This window comes from Vulpes vulpes, chromosome 1 (assembly GCF_048418805.1).
Source record: "Vulpes vulpes isolate BD-2025 chromosome 1, VulVul3, whole genome shotgun sequence".
NCBI lineage: Eukaryota > Metazoa > Chordata > Mammalia > Carnivora > Canidae > Vulpes > Vulpes vulpes.
This window is the reverse complement of record NC_132780.1, coordinates 92580859-92599393: the sequence shown is the minus strand read 5'-3', so window position 1 is coordinate 92599393 and position 18535 is coordinate 92580859. Positions and strand designations below refer to the sequence as shown.

The 18535-nt window shown below is 41.0% G+C and overlaps 1 protein-coding gene across 9 annotated transcripts in view; it reads right to left on the bottom strand.

Moving 5' to 3' along the window:
• Positions 1–17578, bottom strand: part of MAP7 (microtubule associated protein 7) — a 149692-nt gene extending 132114 nt beyond the window's left edge. For all 9 annotated transcript variants that reach the window (XM_072720138.1, XM_025997887.2, XM_072720143.1 and 6 more), the window contains exon 1: positions 16681–17578. In XM_072720138.1, the coding sequence (XP_072576239.1) occupies positions 16681–16813 (133 nt within the window). In that variant the 5' untranslated portion in view covers positions 16814–17578. The remainder of the gene's footprint in view (positions 1–16680) is intronic.
• Positions 17579–18535: the final 957 nt, after the last annotated feature.

Here is an 18535-nt window from a genome sequence, read left to right as displayed (position 1 = left end):
CCCAGTCCAGGAAATCTATTGCTCACAATCTCTACATTGTTTCCTTGAGTGGAATTTTTCTTCTCAATTCCTTCTTTATGCAATACACTGTTAATATTTGACTTTTCAGTTAATCCTAACATTTAAGTGCATTTGCACACGGAAGGAGGATCTGTCTAGCTATAGCCTAGAGTTGCACCAAGTTTAGTAAAAGTCCTTTCACTGATCTTGAATCACTTTGGAACTCACTCTGGTTAAATTCTTTCCAGGTTTTACAGTAACGTTAGCAATCTTACCTTTCCTAAGAATGGGAATGGTGAAGCAGCAAAGTGTGCACGTAGTTATACTACTAAAGTAGCACTTCTAGCTAGCTCTCAGAGGGATTTGAATGGCAAAAAGCAAACTTCTGATTTTAATATTCTTAAAAAGCAGGTGTTCCAAAATCTGCTGATTTATTAGCAATTACTCCAATCGTAAACATTTCCCTAAATTTTTCTTTTCAGGAGAACATAGCTCATTTCTTTTATACTCTACAAGAGAAACAATTTCCAGTACTATCTATGAACATAAACTTAATAGTATTTTTGGGGAAAAAATCTTATGTAGCATAATCACTGATGGATTTTAAAGTGGAACATCTACTTTTCAAACCACTGATAAGATGCACAGAAGACAAGACTTGGGGAAAAAATACATCTAAATATACTTTGAGATACAGTGATTTTTCTCAGAATGATTATTGTGATTTTTGGTCTCTCTTTTTAATCTGTACACACAACAGGGGCTCAAAGTCAAAACCCCAAGATCAAGAGTCACATGCTCTTCCAACTGACCCAGCCGGGTTCCTTGATTTTCAGTGTCTTTTTAAGATATAGATTTTATATTTTACAAACTTGTTAAAAATCATTACATGCTACTTTTATACTGAGTAAAGGAAATTTTCAAAGTAGACCTGATAAACTAATTTTTTTCTTTATTCTTTTGCATTTTTGTAAAGATTTTATTTATTCATGAGAGACACAGAGAGAGGCAGAGACATAGGCAGAGGGAGAAGCAGGCTCCCTGCAGGGAGCCCGATGGGGGACTCAATCCCAGGACTCTGGGATCAGCCCTGAGTGGAAGGCTGATGCTCAACTGCTGAGCCACCCAGGTGTCCCCTTTTGCATGTCAAAATAGTTTACTGTATCTGACATTTCCTTTAAGTCACATGAATTCGGTGCCAGAAGGAGAACAGGGACTGTCAACCAAACCCTCCAAGTCTCAGTTTCCTTGCACTTCCCCTATTCTATCACAGCAAGTAGAGTGAGCAGATGACCTGGAGCCTGGTAGATGGGTCTGAATGCTCGGCCACACTAACTAGCTGTGTTATTTTCGGCTAGTCACTTCACCCCAGAATTTCAGTATTCTATTTGTGTAACATGTAATTGAGAATTAAGAACACACTGAAAAGTGCTCTGCAGGGCCTCTCACATGGTAAATGGCTCCATTCATAGCTGTGGTTCTCATTTTTATTACTAACCCAATACTACAAAGCTGGAAATGGAAATATTTTCAGGTCTTCCTTTCTATTTAATCTTAAATATCATTTATTTTATCCCAGTTATGTATCCAAATTCTCTTCCCAAATGCCTTTTATTATATACATGTCAAACAAGTTATAGAATGATCAAACCACAGTTAAGTCATAGCATGACTTAACTTTCATTGTACTTAGGTTTCCAGAGTTCAGAAAATAAACAGATCTATCATGACTTGCTCACATGCAACTCTCAGATAAGGATCTAGAGGAAACAGCAGCTAAGTTCCTATCACGAGTCACTCTTCTTTACTCATTGGAACATCAGAATGAAGGGAGGGTCATTGTCTCTGCCTGAGACTGCAGAATAAAGAAAGACCCTTCAGAGGGAATTCAGAGGCAGCCATGGCTTCATGGACCGGAGTCTGGCATTTACTGAGGTTGTATCTGCCTCCCACTTCCACAGCAAGAACCCAAAAAGGTTGAGATGCCTTTTTTGTGAATTTTTACCAGCAGCCAAACTAGGTTTATAGACTTCTGTTATGTAGCAAGCATCCAAGTTTGAGTTGAAGAGAAATTCATATACAGGGCTTGTCAAAGAATCTACCAGAAGTTATTCTTTAAAAATCTAAATCATCCATTTACAACAGACCAGCTTGCAGTTTTAGCACCATATGGTGGCAAATGGAGACTTTCTTAAGTGATGCTTTGCGTGCATGCAAACACACAAACACTGCAGTTTCCTAAACTGGTGTTCTCTGTATAGAATTATTCTGTGGTCAAATAAGTCTACTAAATTCCTTTCTTGGTAATTCATAGTAGCATATTAAATGCCCTTATAAGTCCTATAGTATAGAAATAGATTTCCTAAACTGATCTGAATTAGAATCACTCTTTGTTGGTATACCTATTAACATCCTGCAGAAGGAATGACCTATAGAATGCCACTCTGGGAAACATTAACTATCCAGCTTAAGTGGTGCAGCACTGCAAGACAAGGAAGGTGCTTTACGGATGGAGGTGGCACCAATGCAGGTGGCCTTGTTTCAGTGAGCACATCAGACATTCCCCAGGAAATTGCCCAAAATTTGGGGAGGGATACTTTATGTGGGCCGGGGGTCCTGAATCAATGAGTTACAGCAATAACCAAGATCATTTTGAACAAGGTATGAATATGCTATGTATAACTCTCCTCCCAGAAATTCAGATTGTATCCTTATAACTGACATAGAGCAACAGAATACAGATTTTTTTCCCCCTCAGCAAAGTAACCTTCTTTTTCCAGGAAACTAAGGCAACCATACAATATATCATGACATGCGGCTGAGCTGAGAGCATAATCGAAGTCTCCAGACTAGCAGTTTTCAAGTCTAAGCTTCCTCTTGTTACTAAAATAGCTTCCACAATAATAAGAGAAAATCCACAGTCACGTATAGCTAAGTCCCTACCTTTTAATTATTCATGTTAATGCCTTGCATTTGTAGAGTTTATACTTTACAAATGCTAATCAGGCCCAAGGATTACATGAATAATGGAAAGCCACAAATAATTACCAAATCTGATTTTAAGCAATGTATTCAACACATGCTCTCCCCAGAAATCTTCCCCAAACACTACCTCCCCCACCCCTCCACTTACATTCTTCATCCTAAAAGAAACCTTAGTATAATTAGTTTTGTCAGGAAGACCAATCTAACTTTTATACTTTGCTTTTTCTCTGATATCCTAATAGTAATGATGCTGAAAGACCAGAAGTAGTAGTAATTAGAGAAAAAAAAAGGCTCAGGACCAGAAACTAGATGCACTATTTGAAAAGGGGAATCTGAAACCCAGCTCTAATGCCCAGCTACTATATCAATGGAGAGGATAATTGCCTTCCCTTCAATTCTGCGTGGTGGTAGTACCATCTGTTTCTTCCCCCAGTGACTTGGTATACCTGCCAAGAACAATAAGCTTTAAACCAGATTATTGATGCAGCAGTTTTCCTGCCCTCCTCTAGGGGGGAAAAACCACCCAAACAATGCTGGTGTTCCCATTATTAACAAAACAAAACAAAATACTACATTAGCTAATGTCCAATGTCACTAATTAAAACCAAATGCCATTTCATAGCAATCCAACTGGCAAAAATCAAAGCATCTTACTAAATCCCATCTAAGTGAGGATATGGGGAAGTGTGGACTTTCATATACTGTAGGTGGGACTATGCTGATAAAATGATTTTGGAAAAGCAATTTGGCATGTGAGAATGCACACCCCACTTCTAGGAATATACCAGAGAAACTTGCATATATGTCCAAGAAGAGGTGTGCAAATGGTTATTGCTGCACCCAGTCTATAGTAGCAACAAGACAAAACAAAAAACTAATCAACTTCTCTGTCCATCCATTGAAAAACAGTAAGTAAACTGATAAAGTCACACAGGAGAATTAAACTGTGCTAAAGTCCTATTATAACATTCTATGCGGCAGTGAAAACCAACTATAGTGAGTACTTTGGATTGGTAGTTCAAAACTTGAGGCGAAAAGTACAAACTGGCAGATTTATATGTTAAAATGACAGAATTTATATGAATTTTAAACACACAAATTAAAGATATTTCCATGCAGTAAACGTGAAGAAACTGACAGGAAGAGTACATGCTATCTCTCTAGGAAGAGGAAAGGTGGGGGGAGGGGGGAGGGAAGAGGAAAGGTGGGGGGAGGGGGGAGGGATGAAGGAGAAAAGACCACGGAAGGATACATAGGAAATGACATTAACCATAATATTTTTTATTTATATTCCCCATAAATATTATATATTTTAGTACAAAATTTTTGGTCCAGATCCCAGGCATACAGGTATTTATTACGTTAGCTGTTTTCTAAGCTTATTTTTCTTAAAATAACTTTCAAAATATTACAAATTATAGCTTTTTCAAGGCCAAAATGAATGAAAAATAGTGGACTGAGAAAATATTACAACCTTACAACAATGTGCAAGGTGAAAAGGAATTGGGTTATCAGGCCATGAAGTAGCAGCTTCCTGAATATTGACTTAAGAACACAGTGATGGGATCCCTGGGTGGCGCAGCGGTTTGGCGCCTGCCTTTGGCCCAGGGCGCGATCCTGGAGACCCGGGATCGAATCCCACATCGGGCTCCTGGTGCATGGAGCCTGCTTCTCCCTCTGCCTGTGTCTCTGCCTCTCTCTCTCTCTCTGTGACTATCATAAATAAATAAAAATTAAAAAAAAAAAAGAACACAGTGATACATTTCAAACATATGTTAGTGTCTTTATTTTTGTGTGGCCAATGTAAAAGTGGCTCGAAATACTATAATGAGAGTAATTGTCTAGGACAAGTTCATTAGAAATATCTGCTATAGTGATACAATCACTAGGCATCTGAGATTATTTTCAAGTTAAAAAAGTTAGAAGTAGGGGCACCTGAAAGGCTCAGTTGGCTAAGTGTCTGCCTTCAAGCTCAAGTCATGATCCTGTGGTTCTAGGATAGAGCTCTGAGTCCAGCTTCCTGCTCAGTGGGGAGCCTGCTGCTCACCTCTACCCCCTCCCTGCTCATGCTCCCAAACCCTTGGCTCTCTTTCTCTCTCACATGCTCTCTCAAAATCTTAAAAGAAAAAAAAAAGTAGAAGAAAAATAATCTTTAATTGTTTTATTCTCATAGAGCAAATGCAACTTTCAACTGGTTTTTAGTCTCTTAAAATTTAGAAGTCTTAGCAGCAATGCTGGGCTCTTTTTTTAAAAGATTTTATTCATAAGAGGCACAGAGAGAGAGGAAGAGACATAGGCAGAGGGAGAAACAGGCTCCCTGCGAGGAGCGCAATGTGAGACTCGATCCCAGGACCCCAGGATCACAACCTGAGCCAAAGTCAGACTCTATCACTGAGCCACTCAGGCATCAAAGCAATGCTGGGTTCTTAGAACTACTACAATGACGCTATCGACCTACAAAAACTTTCCAAATAACATTCAGTACCACTTACACGCTAGCTTATTAGTGCCAGGGACAGTTAGAAGCACACTTTCATGTATCACACCCCATCTAATCCTTAACCCTACAAGACAGATGTTGCTATTACCTCTGATTTGTAGATGAGGCAAGTGGGCACAGAAATATCAAACACCGTGCCATGAAGCATGGCATAACTTGCCACTCCCAGAGCCCAAGTTATTAACCCACATATTGTCTCCAGGAGACCACAACTCTGTGCAGATGGGAACAACCTCAATTCAATATTAACCTTCAAATACAGTTTCTAATTTTAAATTTTAGAGATACTTCTATGACATGCAAATCTGCCTGGTTGATTTTACTGGAAGGTTGGTCTCCACCAGAGACTACACTGTCAAAGACCAGTCATGTCATTAGAAGTCCTGAAGCATCACTATGATTCTGAGGAGACCTTCATCAGCATCAGGAAAAGGAAATATATTTTTCTCAGTCTGTTAATTTAGAGATCAAGTATTCTGAATTTTGGTACCAACACATTCCTGCCACCCTCATTGTCCCAAGCAATGTATGATACAGTGTGCTTGCTGAGGCTTCATTCAGGGATGCTTGCTCTCTTTCAATCAACATCTTAGAAGAATGAACTCTGTATCTCAGGCCACAGGGAAGGAAGCAGATCAGCAGATCGTGCTAAGTGCTACAGACTCATACAGGATGAGCCACCAATCACAAACCAGGACAATTTTCTTTCTTTTCTTTTTTTCCCTTTGTTTAACTTTCACACTAAAATGTTGCAGTAATGTTTTAAGATAAAATAGGCTAGAGGACAGCATAAATAGTGACACATTTAGCAAAATAAAAAAAAATTGCTGTTACCTAGAGTCAATAATCTTGGGGCAAGGGAATCAAATCTAGGACACTGGGAATGACGAAGGAGGCCTCCATTCTAATGACTGTGACAGTAGTGTCAGAAGAAAGGAATTCAAGATACACCAAAAGTCTTGAAGTTTTGCTTTTTAATACATCACCTGAAGTAGTATGGACTCATTCTTTAACTTTGTTTTCCTGGAGTAATACAGACCAGTGATTATATTAACTCCCTCATGAAGCATTGGTAGTAGTAATGATCTACAAGAAATTCTCAGATGGGGCCTGGAGCATTCAATTTGCTTTTATCTACAATGTTTCACAAAAAATCATGTCACTGGTCCTATAACTATAATGATACAGTTAAATCCAGTATCGGTGGCCAATAGTCCTTTTAGACATTACCTTCTTCCTTCTTCAAAAATCACATCAAATGAAAACAGAAGCTCCTCATTCTTCTCTTGCATTGTAGAGTTTTAATCAGAATAACACATGCTTAATGTGTCTTTCTACTTACTTTCTTCCTTTATTTAAGACAGTAGATTAGGACCCAGAAGCTAATTTAATACATCCTCAGGTTCACAGCAAAGTGGCAGAAAAGTTAGATGTTAAGAGTGAGGTAGAGTGGATGAGACACAGGGTAAATACTGGCTACAATGTGATTTGACTAAAACAACTGGCCATCAGCAGAAGGGCGCATCTGATGGGGAGAGAACAAGAAAGTGGAACAGACCCAAGCACACGTGCATTAATACCCAGTGGCCCTAAAGAAAAAAGAAGAGGCTATGTGGGGATACTCTGAGCCTGCAAAGAAGGTCCAGGCTGCGATCCAAGTGCACTGTTGAAATGGTTACCCATGAGTTCCACGCTTGAAAAGAGGACAAGTGAATCAAAAGGGTACTAATAACTGTGGGAATGAACAGAGGGTCGGGAACCTACGGGTCATGCAGTGGATGAAGGGTTCATGGTGCGGGCAGGAGGTTGAGCTCACGTAGCTGGTGAGACCTAGTTATGTTGTCTGGCATGGGGCAGGCACAAAATATCAGTGTTTGCTGAATCTGAAGTTTGTGGGTGATTTATGAGTTCATGGTATTGTAGGTGGAGTGCCAATAAGTCCCAGTACAGATGTGCAATACCTAAACAGAGTAGTAGTGAAGGTCACATAGCGTAAGAGTAAATGTGATAGTCACTGCAACTTGTGGCAGTGGAGAAGAATTTGAAGTCACTTAGATTGTGAGAAAATATTAAGCTGACTGATGATTAGAAGTGTTGACCCAAGCGGTCAGTTTGGAGTTCCATTCAGAACTCTTGCTAATGTTAATATAATACGGCTCTGAACTGCTGGATGGGTAAGGGTGAAGCTAGAGGATAACAAACCCCATATAAGGGCTAGGGAAAGGACTCACTACTGCAGTATCACAGAAGATGGGAAGCTAAGAGACTCACCAAAAGATATTGTGCATCCCAAAGTAAGCCCAGGGTAAAAACCCAGAGTGCTGAGGTTTGGAATCCTGACACTGCAGTTGCTACTTTGCATCTTTACATATTGCGGACTGAAAGGTCTGTACCAGGAACCGTCCACCTACAAAGAACCTGTTTTTCTGGGCCTTGGAGGGGGAGGGGGGAAAAGGGTGATGCAGAGATGGTATTATAAAAGAGAGACATAAAAGGAAAATTCTCAGTGTGGCTTAATGAGGTACACTGGGATGGGTGGGGGTCCAGGAACACACTGGACTGTTGTTTGCAGCAGCTCTTCCCAGACCCATAGAGGAGCAGGTGACAGTGGGAGACGCTACCTGTCAAAGAGCTGAGAGTTTAAGTCACTGAGGATTCGTTTCTTCTTAGGACTTCTACTTAATAGACATGATCGTGAATTTCCGTTGTTCAAAAGAAGGTAAACACTTGTCATACTTCAAAAACATGGCTGTAATGAGTGCAGACCACAAATTCAAAACGGACATTTAATAATGAGCTCCAGTAGTTCAAGGAAAGGTGATGGTAAAAGTTGCCTCTAGAATGCTCTGGCACTGGAATTTGGTCCAAGTCAGTGACTGTAGAATCTGCATAGTCTCCCAGCCATTAGGTCCTAACAGAAAACTAACCTCAAGTCCTCTCTGCATGAGGGCTATTAGGCAAAGGTCTTTGATACAAAAGTCACTGTCCTATATCACTAGGCAGGGTGATGACTGATCTGGTATCTCGAGGCCTTTGCTGGATTCAGAACGTAGTCTTGGACCTTGGAATGTTCCAAGGCTTGGACAGATAGCCTTGCCCACTGTGCTTCTGATTTTCTCTGATGGTGTCAGTGTGTCATCACACTGTCAGTGTGACAATCAGTCGTTGTGTAATAAACATTTAGGGAGCCTCAACTACACACGGGGCCCTGTATTAGGTGCTAGAGACACAGTATGAATGTAATAGTCACCTTCACTGCCCTTTTAGAATTTAGTAGAGTTGGAGAGATTTTTAATACTACTCAGCAAACACAATCTAAATTTGGTTAGAGCAAGAAAGGATAAGTACATGATCCTAGAAGAGCCAAGACCATGGGACCCAGCCTGATCTGGGGACACTCTCAAGGAAAGGATACTTAAACTAAAGGAGAAGTAGAAGGTAACCAGGTATAGCAAAGCAGAGGGAGAACCATCTACAGTATACATCAGGTAAAGGGAAGAGCTCAACCTCAGGATACAAAGATCCACCAGCATATTATGTTCAACCATAGCAACACCTAACACTAAAGATGGTGCTTGTGCCAAATGTTCACAGCACTTACTGCTAACTGGCTTGTGAAAGAAACAAGATGACTGCAGAGAAATAAAAGTATTGACACATGAAACAGAAACTCACCAAATTTAGAACAAGAAATATTGGTGCTGAAAATAGCATGAGAAGAAAAATGGCCCCATAAAGCTAGTGGCTCCAAATGCAAGTGCCTATCACCTAAACCCCTGGCAGAAACCTGCCCACAAGCTGAGGACATTTCCATCAAGCAATTCTCACACACATTTGCATGCGAATGTTAGGAAAAAAAAATCAAAACAAAAACTACAAAAGTAGGAATTTTAAGGAGAAACAAATTCCTTTGGTTGGTTTTCAAGATGGCAGAGGATCATGGCTATTGTTCCCTGATTAAGGCAGACCAGAAGTTTTCCATTAATCTCAAGGAATAAAAGGTACACTCCCTTAATCATATTTGAAATAACAAGTGAGGTGATTTGACATAATGGTAATTTATTTCCTTCACTTCACAAGAGACAATTACAGGGTATAGCAATGAGTAATCTACCTGACATCTAGTACATCTGATCTGCATGAATAAACACAGGACAAGGATCCAGGCACATATACCTATTGCAGGCAAGAGACAAAAAAGCTCTCAGAAAAGCGGCAGGCCTCTTGGAAATTTTCATTCCCAAGCTAGTTAAGGTAAAAGGCAGGAGGAGATTAGACTATGGAAAATTTCTATAATAGACATGTACTGGAACAAAGAGTATGTTAGAAGTTATTAGAAAATTTGTCATTTGAGTCAAATGTCCCACTTTTTATAAATATCATTTAATGAGCCCCAAATATTTTTCAGAGTGTGCTAAATGCTTATAATATCTCAAATCCTCACCTCCTCCTGTGAGCATGGTATGATTAATTTCATTTTACAGCTCAGAGCCTGAAGCTTAGAAACCTGTTAAGAACTGTAACCTGCATTAAAAAAAAAAGTTTACTAAAAAAAAAAAAAGGGGGGCTCAGTGGTTTAGTGCCACCTTCAGCCCAGGGCCTGATCCTGGAGACCCGGGATCGAGTCCCACGTGGGGCTCCCTGCATGGGGCCTGCTTCTCCCTCTCCTGTGTCTCTGCCTCTCTCTCTCTCTCAGGAATAAATAAAATATTTTTTAAAATGTTAACTAAAAAAGAACTGTAACTTGCCTATTTCCACATATAGCATTTTTCTATGACACCACAGTCTTTCACATCACAGTTATTCTAATTTTCCAATAACCTTCACAAACTTGTGCAGAGCCGCTAAGAGTCTACCTAGTTAAAGTTTTCTCACCAAATAAACTGATAGACCTGATAGTGGCAGGTTCTGAATATCTATAGTTTTCCCAAGGGCCTCAGAGGCAATAGCTATCATCTTGATTTTGCATTTGTACTAGATTTTATGCTAGATTGTTTAGGAAAGGTTTCAAAAGGGGTCCACAGAGATTCTAACCTCCACCCAGATTCCAACTCACCCCTCAACAAATGCACTTGATGCCTGACCTTGTAAGTGGCCCTATGAGGAGGCGCTACACCAGCCTCCATAATGTTGTTCCCAATGATGGTTTTAGGATGACTGGTTCCACCCAATCCCCAGAATATCTTGCTACTACTTTGAGACCGTGAACATAATTTTCTTTGGTCTATATCCTAAGCTCCATTGTCATTTCACACTCCACACTGGACCCAGAATGGTAAATTCTCTGGAATCTGGACAGAATCTATTAAAATTCTCTAACAAACATCACTGGGCAGAAAGCCTAAGAATGGAACTTGCATTTTATAGTCAGCAAAAATATTCATCAATGCCCTGGTAAACACTTCAAACACGATGTCTTATGGCCATTTGTGGTACACTTTGGGTCTCTGTATCTAGATCTGAGGTGTAACGAGGCATGATGTGCCTTTTAAGGTTGGCAAATCTAGAACATAAACTTAATACATATAAGGCCCAACATATATGGGCTTTTCTAAATGCTCAGTGAACTCTCTCAAAATTTCCTTTGTTGATGTGAAGGTATTAGTTTCTGCTCAAAACATAGTTAAGGTACCTGCAAATGACCTGATAATTTTTGGGTAACAACTTGAATTTATTTTTATTTTATTATGTATTTTTTTTATTGGAGTTCGATTTGCCAACATATAGTATAACACCCAGTGCTCATCCTGTCAAGTGCCCCCCTCAGAGCCCAGTCACCCCAACCCCCCGCCCACCTCCCCTTCCACTACCCTTTGTTCATTTCCCAGAGTTAGTAGTCCCTCATGTTCTGTCTCCCTCACTGATATTTCCCACTCATTTTCTCTCCTTTCCCCAACAATTAATTAAAGTTGCCCCTTGAGATATGCTAATATTAGTAGAAAAGGATACTCAATTCAACCTTTAATAAATAATGTGTACGATTTGTCAGCTGGCAGATTTTCACCAAATACATGTGTTTGGTTCCTATGGTTAGAGTAGTCAGCTATTTTAGCTCCACTGATTATAGCTCTTGAAACACACACGTAATTTTTTAAACCTTTTGGTTCCACACAGCAAGCAAATTCCAATACACATAGTACCTCACCATACAAAAAAAAAAAATTGGTTATATAGAGGTTAAATCATGTTCCCCTTGTATAGTGATACCTATGGTTAATTTCTACTGTAACACAGAATGCCTGAGAGATCGGTCTACTCACTCAATAGGTATTCACAGAGAATCCAAGGAGTGTAAGCCATACATCAGATGTTGTGGTCCTTGTTCCTGATATCTCCTATTGTTATTTTTATATTAGTGCTTTGAATAAAACAGCGCATTTCAGGTCTCTTCCAATAAAATTTATGCCAATCAATCTGATTTTACGATTTCCTCTTATAATAGGGATCTTTGATATTACTGTTCGTCTGAACTCTACTTTTGCCTCACTAGCTGTAAAATTCTACTACTTGAAAGCTTTTGCCTAGTCTTGAAATTGCACAAATAAAGACACTGGGAACAGACAACAGTCCAAGTCTTACAGAAGAAGAAAAGAAACAGATGGAATCCCCGGAATGGCTCAGCAGTTTAGCACCTGCCTTCAGCCCAGGGTGTGATCCTGGAGTCCCGGGATCCAGTTCCACATCAGGCTCCCTGCATGGAACCTGCTTCTTCCTCTGCCTGTGTCTCTGCCTCTCTCTCTCTCTCTCTCTGTGTCTCTCATGAATAAATGGATAAAATCTTTAAAGAAAAAAGAAATAGAAAATATGAGAAAAGGATTCCAGAATGGCATTCACACTTTTTGACATAACACTCCTTTTTTTGGGGGAAAAGAATGATTCATGACTTACAAAGAGGACATTACAATTGCTAGATCATCACCAATCCAAGAAGAATATAAATGGCAAATGGCAGATCATATTTCTTTCAGAAACCTTAACTGGCAGAAATTCTACCTTTAGAGAGGATAAGCCAAAAGAAAAGAAGATGCTGAGTGTTCATAAAAACACATTTTAACAAAAAAGGTAGGGAGAGGAGTAAGGGGAGAAGGAGAGCACGGTTTCCTCAGAACTGCTGTGTCCTGATTTCAAGAAGAAATTTTATTTCCTTAGAATCTAATCTGCAGTTTGCTAACAAAATGGGCAGAAGGCATTAACCTTGATATTAACAAAGTACTGAGTTAATACTATCTTGTAAACATATGCCTTCATCTTTCCACCAAAGAAAATGATGAATAGTATGATGGAAAACAAAATAGTAGATTCCCTGATATACTCTTAGGTTAATCCTATTACTCTCTACCACATTGCATTTACCTATCAGATATAGCCAAGCATCAAAACAGTTACCTTGGAAGGGCAAATCTAATAGGATCAACATTTCTCTCTCTCTCTTTTTTTAAAGGTTTTAAAAATTTATTTACTCATGAAAGACACAGAGAGAGATGCAGAGACCTAGGCAGAGGGAGAAGCAGCCTCCAGGCACAGAGCCCGATGTAGGACTAGATTCCAGGCAGATGCTCAACCACTGAGCCAACCAGGCGTCCCCGATCAACATTTCTTAGAATTCTTATGTTAGTAAGACTTTCAGAACCTATGCAAATTATTTTTAAGTATCAAATTTATCTCCATTCAATAACATTCCATGCACTCTGTCTGCAATCTCTACAGGGGAGTAGTCTTGGCCCTTGAGAAGTTTATGGTCTAGAGAAGGGCATGGACATAGCTATAGATAGTTTCATTACACTCTCAGCCCTTCCCCCAATTTCAGTTTATATTCTTGGATTATTGATACATAGCGGTCCTCCTCCACTACAGGTAAACACCTCTGGGAGCAGAGATTCTGTCAATTACCTTTGCACCACACCTCCACAAAGCCCCAGCAAAGTAATCTGTACAGAATGAGCATTTAACAAGTGTTGGCTTAGGGAGAAAAGGTATTTTTATTTATTGACACTGTGCTCAAAAAAATTCACCATAAGGTAGGTTTGCCATGAAACCTAAGCAAGGGCATGTGGTCACTGCAATATCTTAATAAGCTCTCCGGCACCAGTACTCAGGTCAGCATTACACTGAGGCTTGGGTTCTAGAGGTATATGAGCAAGAGCAATAGCCCAGCTTAAGCTCAATTACAATCTAAATGTTATATGTTAATAATAGCAAGGCATGTAAAACATTTACATCCCTCCTGATTATAAGGGAGAGAAATTACTCCTTCAAGAACTGAGCTAGTCTACCAGCTAACTGAACTTTGTCTAACCCCAGGGTAATTTTGAAGCCACCACTGGGAATCCAGACAGTGATCCATATGTTCATTCCTATTGAGTCCATGATGATGGTTACCCAATAGTAGAGTACTTGGAAAAATGCAGCTTGTCATTAACCCAGGGTAATCCTGGACAGGAGCATTTACTTTATTGAATTTAGATAGCAAACTTCTTTCTTCCTGATAATGACAGAATATAGATACTAAGCACGAAAACCAGGTTAGGACACAAGTGGTGGATTAGACCACAGAATAGGCAGAAAAAAAACGATTTTGATTGTTCATCTTAATAAAAACACATAGAAGATAATCTGTATGTCATCTTGCTATGATACTTTGGACATAATTTAGAAAGTAAAAATCCATTATACATTGGAAAAGATGATATTAGCAACTGGCTAATAGAAGTATAATAATCAGAGCAGCAATAACATTTAGGTTGAAAAGGATAACTGAAATGGTCTATAAAGCCAGGTTACTATGCTCCCTTAAGGAGAAAAGGCCATCTGCTCCATCAGGCCCTTCTTTTAACAATATTTATTTCCTGACCTGACCGTATCTGGCACTAGGAAGCGAGTAAGAAAAACTCAGAAGGTCACAACTCTACAGACTAGAACTGTGTTGTCTAAGAAGGTAACCACTAGCCATGTGTGGCTCTTTAACTAAAAATCAATTAAAATTTAAAAATCAGCTTCTCAGTTATAGTAGCCATATTTCAAGTGCTCCCAGCTACATGTGGCTAGTAGTCATCATATCAGTGGATACAGAATATTTCCATCACTGTTCTATTGACAAAGCTAGATTTGAAAGTGGACATTTCTATTGCTCAGATAGACCTGATGAGAAATTCACAACCAAGCCATCATTAGAGATTTCCAAGGTCGTTTATTTTATTAGATGTATCCGTTAAGGTAGAGATATTTGGGGATCCCTGGGTGGCTCAGTGGTTTAGCGCCTGCCTTCGGTGCAGGGCGTGATCCTGGAGTCCCAGGATTGAATCCCGCATCGGGCTCCCTACATGCAGCCTGCTTCTCCCTCTACCTGTGTCTCTGCCTCTCTCTCTCTCTCTCTCTCTCTCTCTCTCTGTGTGTGTGACTATCATAAATAAATAAACATTTTTAAAAAATTAAAAAAAAAATTTTTAAATGAGAGCTATTTGAGGATGTACAGAAAGTGTACACAGTCTTATCAACATAAGACTTTTCCTCTTGGTCTTTTCCTTCTTTTTCCCATCTGATACAGGGAAAAGTAGACACTCCTTAAGTCTCTCTTATCCAAAAAGTTGCATGAATTGCCAAAAAATAGATTTTTAGAAGCACCTACTTCCCCTAGCCTTCTTCCCTTTAAATGAAATACTAAAGGCAACTGAAAAAACAAACAAACAAAAACACAGAAGACAGGAATTCAAGAAAACTACTACTCACAACAAAATGAATAGCTACCCTAAATTATATCTCCAAGATGCCTAAGGGAAAAGTGCCACAAATTAAGAACATTTCCAAAAATACAGAGTGGGCACAATGTAACAGAACCACATTAATTTAGAAAATTACCACCTCCCAAGAGGCTAAATGATTTGCTACTAACAATTTAAAGTATTGGGTTTTCATCAAGAGCAAACTCTGGTTCAACTGTCTAATTCCCAGGCAAATAAAAGAATCACTTATAGGGTCAGCTTCCATCCATGGCATTGGTAAATTCCTCAAGTCATTTGGTTCTAAAAAGCTATGTCTGGTATTGAAATTAAAATCAACTATGTTAGATTCTACTTAGAAATTCTCTGTATATAGTATTTTAAAAGTGAAATAAAAATATACTTTTGAATTTAAAATAGTTTCAATTATATTTAAGAAAAGCAAACTAAGATTCACTCAAGAATCAGGAAAAAGCAAGCCAGCCATTTTCAAACACTGGATTCTACTTAAACACTCATTCTATCAGTGCTTAAATATTGGCTTGCTACTTTGCCATGCTACTGCTGTGTACCACACAGAGGAATATTTGATCTCAGTGACAGAACAATTTGAATGCAAGCTAAAACTTACTCACCACATGGAAACAGCAAAACCGATAATCTCTCAGTTTAAGAGATGAACAGTTTATGTATTTGGGGGAAGGGGGCTGCATGATTTTGCCATCACTGACAATCATAGCCCCGGGAGGATAGCTATGAGACCATGATAAAACCAGGCGGTACACAGGGATGTGAGAAATCAGGCAAGCTGCTGCTCCATTTCATCATTATGAAATGCACAAGAATCAGACCTCTCCTTTCTACACCCAGCACATTCCAACCTCCACAGGGATGTTAGGTAGCAGTTACCATCAGAAGTTATAAACCTCATGGTGCCCTCCTCCTGGTTCCCTAGCTTTGCCCTCCTACATTGCACTCAGTTTATTTACCTCCTCTTGAAGCTCTCAGTATTTCAGAATAGAAAAGAAGTAACATCTTGACCCTCTGCCCTTGGAAAGGCTGCACTCTTTGTTACTTTAACTCATCCCCTTGCCAGCAGAAACTCTTATTAAACAGAAATCATCCATACACCTCATTTAAACCTGGATAACCCCTATTTCTTCCTCCTGGTGAGGACAGTGTACTGGTAACTGTTCGAGTGAACGAGTGAACGTGTGAAAATTAAAGATCTCTAGGCCAAGAAAGTAGCTTGGGTCAAAAAAGCAGCTGAACTGAAACCTACCAAATCTGCAAAATCTGTTCCCTATTTCATGCATACAGAGCTTTACAGAATGTGCAAATACCACCAGCAAACTGTGCTAGGAGGTCACAAGCACTCCACACACGAGCACGACAACCCAATTTGTAAAAGTGTTACAGACAGCGTAGGGAAATAGGGGCTGGTTCAGTTTCCAACCGAAGGGTAGAACTAATGCATACCTTTTGGTCTTCTGGAATTTCCATTCTTTTGCTGTTCATCTTCCTCATTAATGGTGAATAAACCAAGGGGACTTGGCCTCGCACAGGTCTTCTTCAGTCTCTCTTGTCGAATAGCTGTAGCTGATCCAGGCATACCGCAGCTACTTGTTTTTTAATTATTATATTAAAAATATATGCTTATGTAATTGCAGCTCCCAGGAAGCTGCTAGTTTCTAAGCGGCCGGTTCATTTGAGCACTTGTAATAGATCCCCTATGGGTAAACAGTGTGCAAACAGCTGACAGATACTACCAGCTACTTGGCAACTGAGGCCCTGCGGTTCCCCCCTCACCTAGCAGCAACCCCCGCACCTCCCCTCCACGCCCCCTCCCACTGACTCCCCCCAGGCATGTGGCTGGCTGGAGCTCGCGCGGCTTGCACACGCGCTCCACACACACGGGAACGTGCACTCTCCCTCCGGAAAAGCCCCAGGAAAGGCTCGCGGGGTCCAGGGTCCGCTGCCTCCTTCCACCGCCTAACGTGCTCATGCAGATCCCAGCGTCTTCCTGCGGCGGCAGCACCCTTCCCAGTCTGCGCCCTACCACCGCACGGGAAAGTGTTCCGCACTCGCACTCGGCAAGGAGGGGAAAGGGCATGGGCCGCCCAGAGCAGTTGCCCTGACAACTCCGACCTGTCCTAACCCAGGAGGTGAGGGAGAGGCTCGGCGTCCGCCTGGAAGCACAGGGAACGGCCGGAGGCGGTCCGACCCGGGCCGCACGCCGGCAGCTCCCAGCGCCTGTCCTGCCCTCGCCATCCGCAGCTCCCAGCGCCGGTCCTCCCCTCGCCATCCGCAGCTCCGAGCGCCTGCCCTCCCCTCGCCATCCGCAGCTCCCAGCGCCGGTCCTCTCCTCGCCATCCGCCAGCCCGGAGGACCCACGGCGCTCCGCCTGCACCAGGCAGCGCGGCGCTCCACGGACGGGCAAAAGGGGCTCAGGGCAAGAAGGCCTTTTCTTCTTTGGGGGGGCCGACTTTTCAATCGGGGTGATGTTGGCGAGTCCCTGGATGAAGGAAGGCATCCCTGGACCCCCATGGCTCACTCCGCACTCAGCAACGTACCCCAGCCCTCCAGACGTCCCTGCCACCCCAGAGTCTGCGTACGCAGGCTGGGCCACACCTGTCGTGAGGTGTGCACTTGAGATTTTCCAGGGAGGGCAGGCAGGTGGGAGAGAACCGTGCCTATTCTCACAAAAACCAGCTTGGAATATCCCTTCTGCAGGTCAAGTTCAAAGGAGAGAAACTACAGGGAGAAAAAAAAAATCCTCCTCACCACATCCCCCTCATCCCCACTCAATTCTCACTGCTCTGGACCAGTCACTACCAGTGGTGCTGAGCAATCCTCAACACTTGACCCACTTTTAGTTTTTTTTTGGACTGTTTTCTCCAAAGCGTACAATCACATGACTATTGTTTTCTCCTGAAATGAGCTTTCTCACTTAAGACTCTCCACTTCTAGGCTGCCTGAAACATGCTGTATGGGAAAAAAAATTTATAGTAAGTGACACTGATAAATGCCAACTGCCAAATTAAGAAAATAATGTTTTGTTTTTGTCTCCAGTGCTTCCCCTTATGACAAATATCTGGCCTATCTAGTTTAGAATATCCTAGATCCCTCTCTCCAGCTTGCATAGAATATGTGCTGCCGAAGTGAGCACATCCAGCTTGTATAGAGATGGCAAGATGGGGAGAAGGAAGAAAAGGAGGGATCCATGCCTTGAACATGCAAGATCTTGTTGTTTAAGAAATAAACAGTGGATGCAATATACTTCCATAATTTTACTTGGTAATTCTATTTCTGAATTGAAGAGGATTTATTTCCT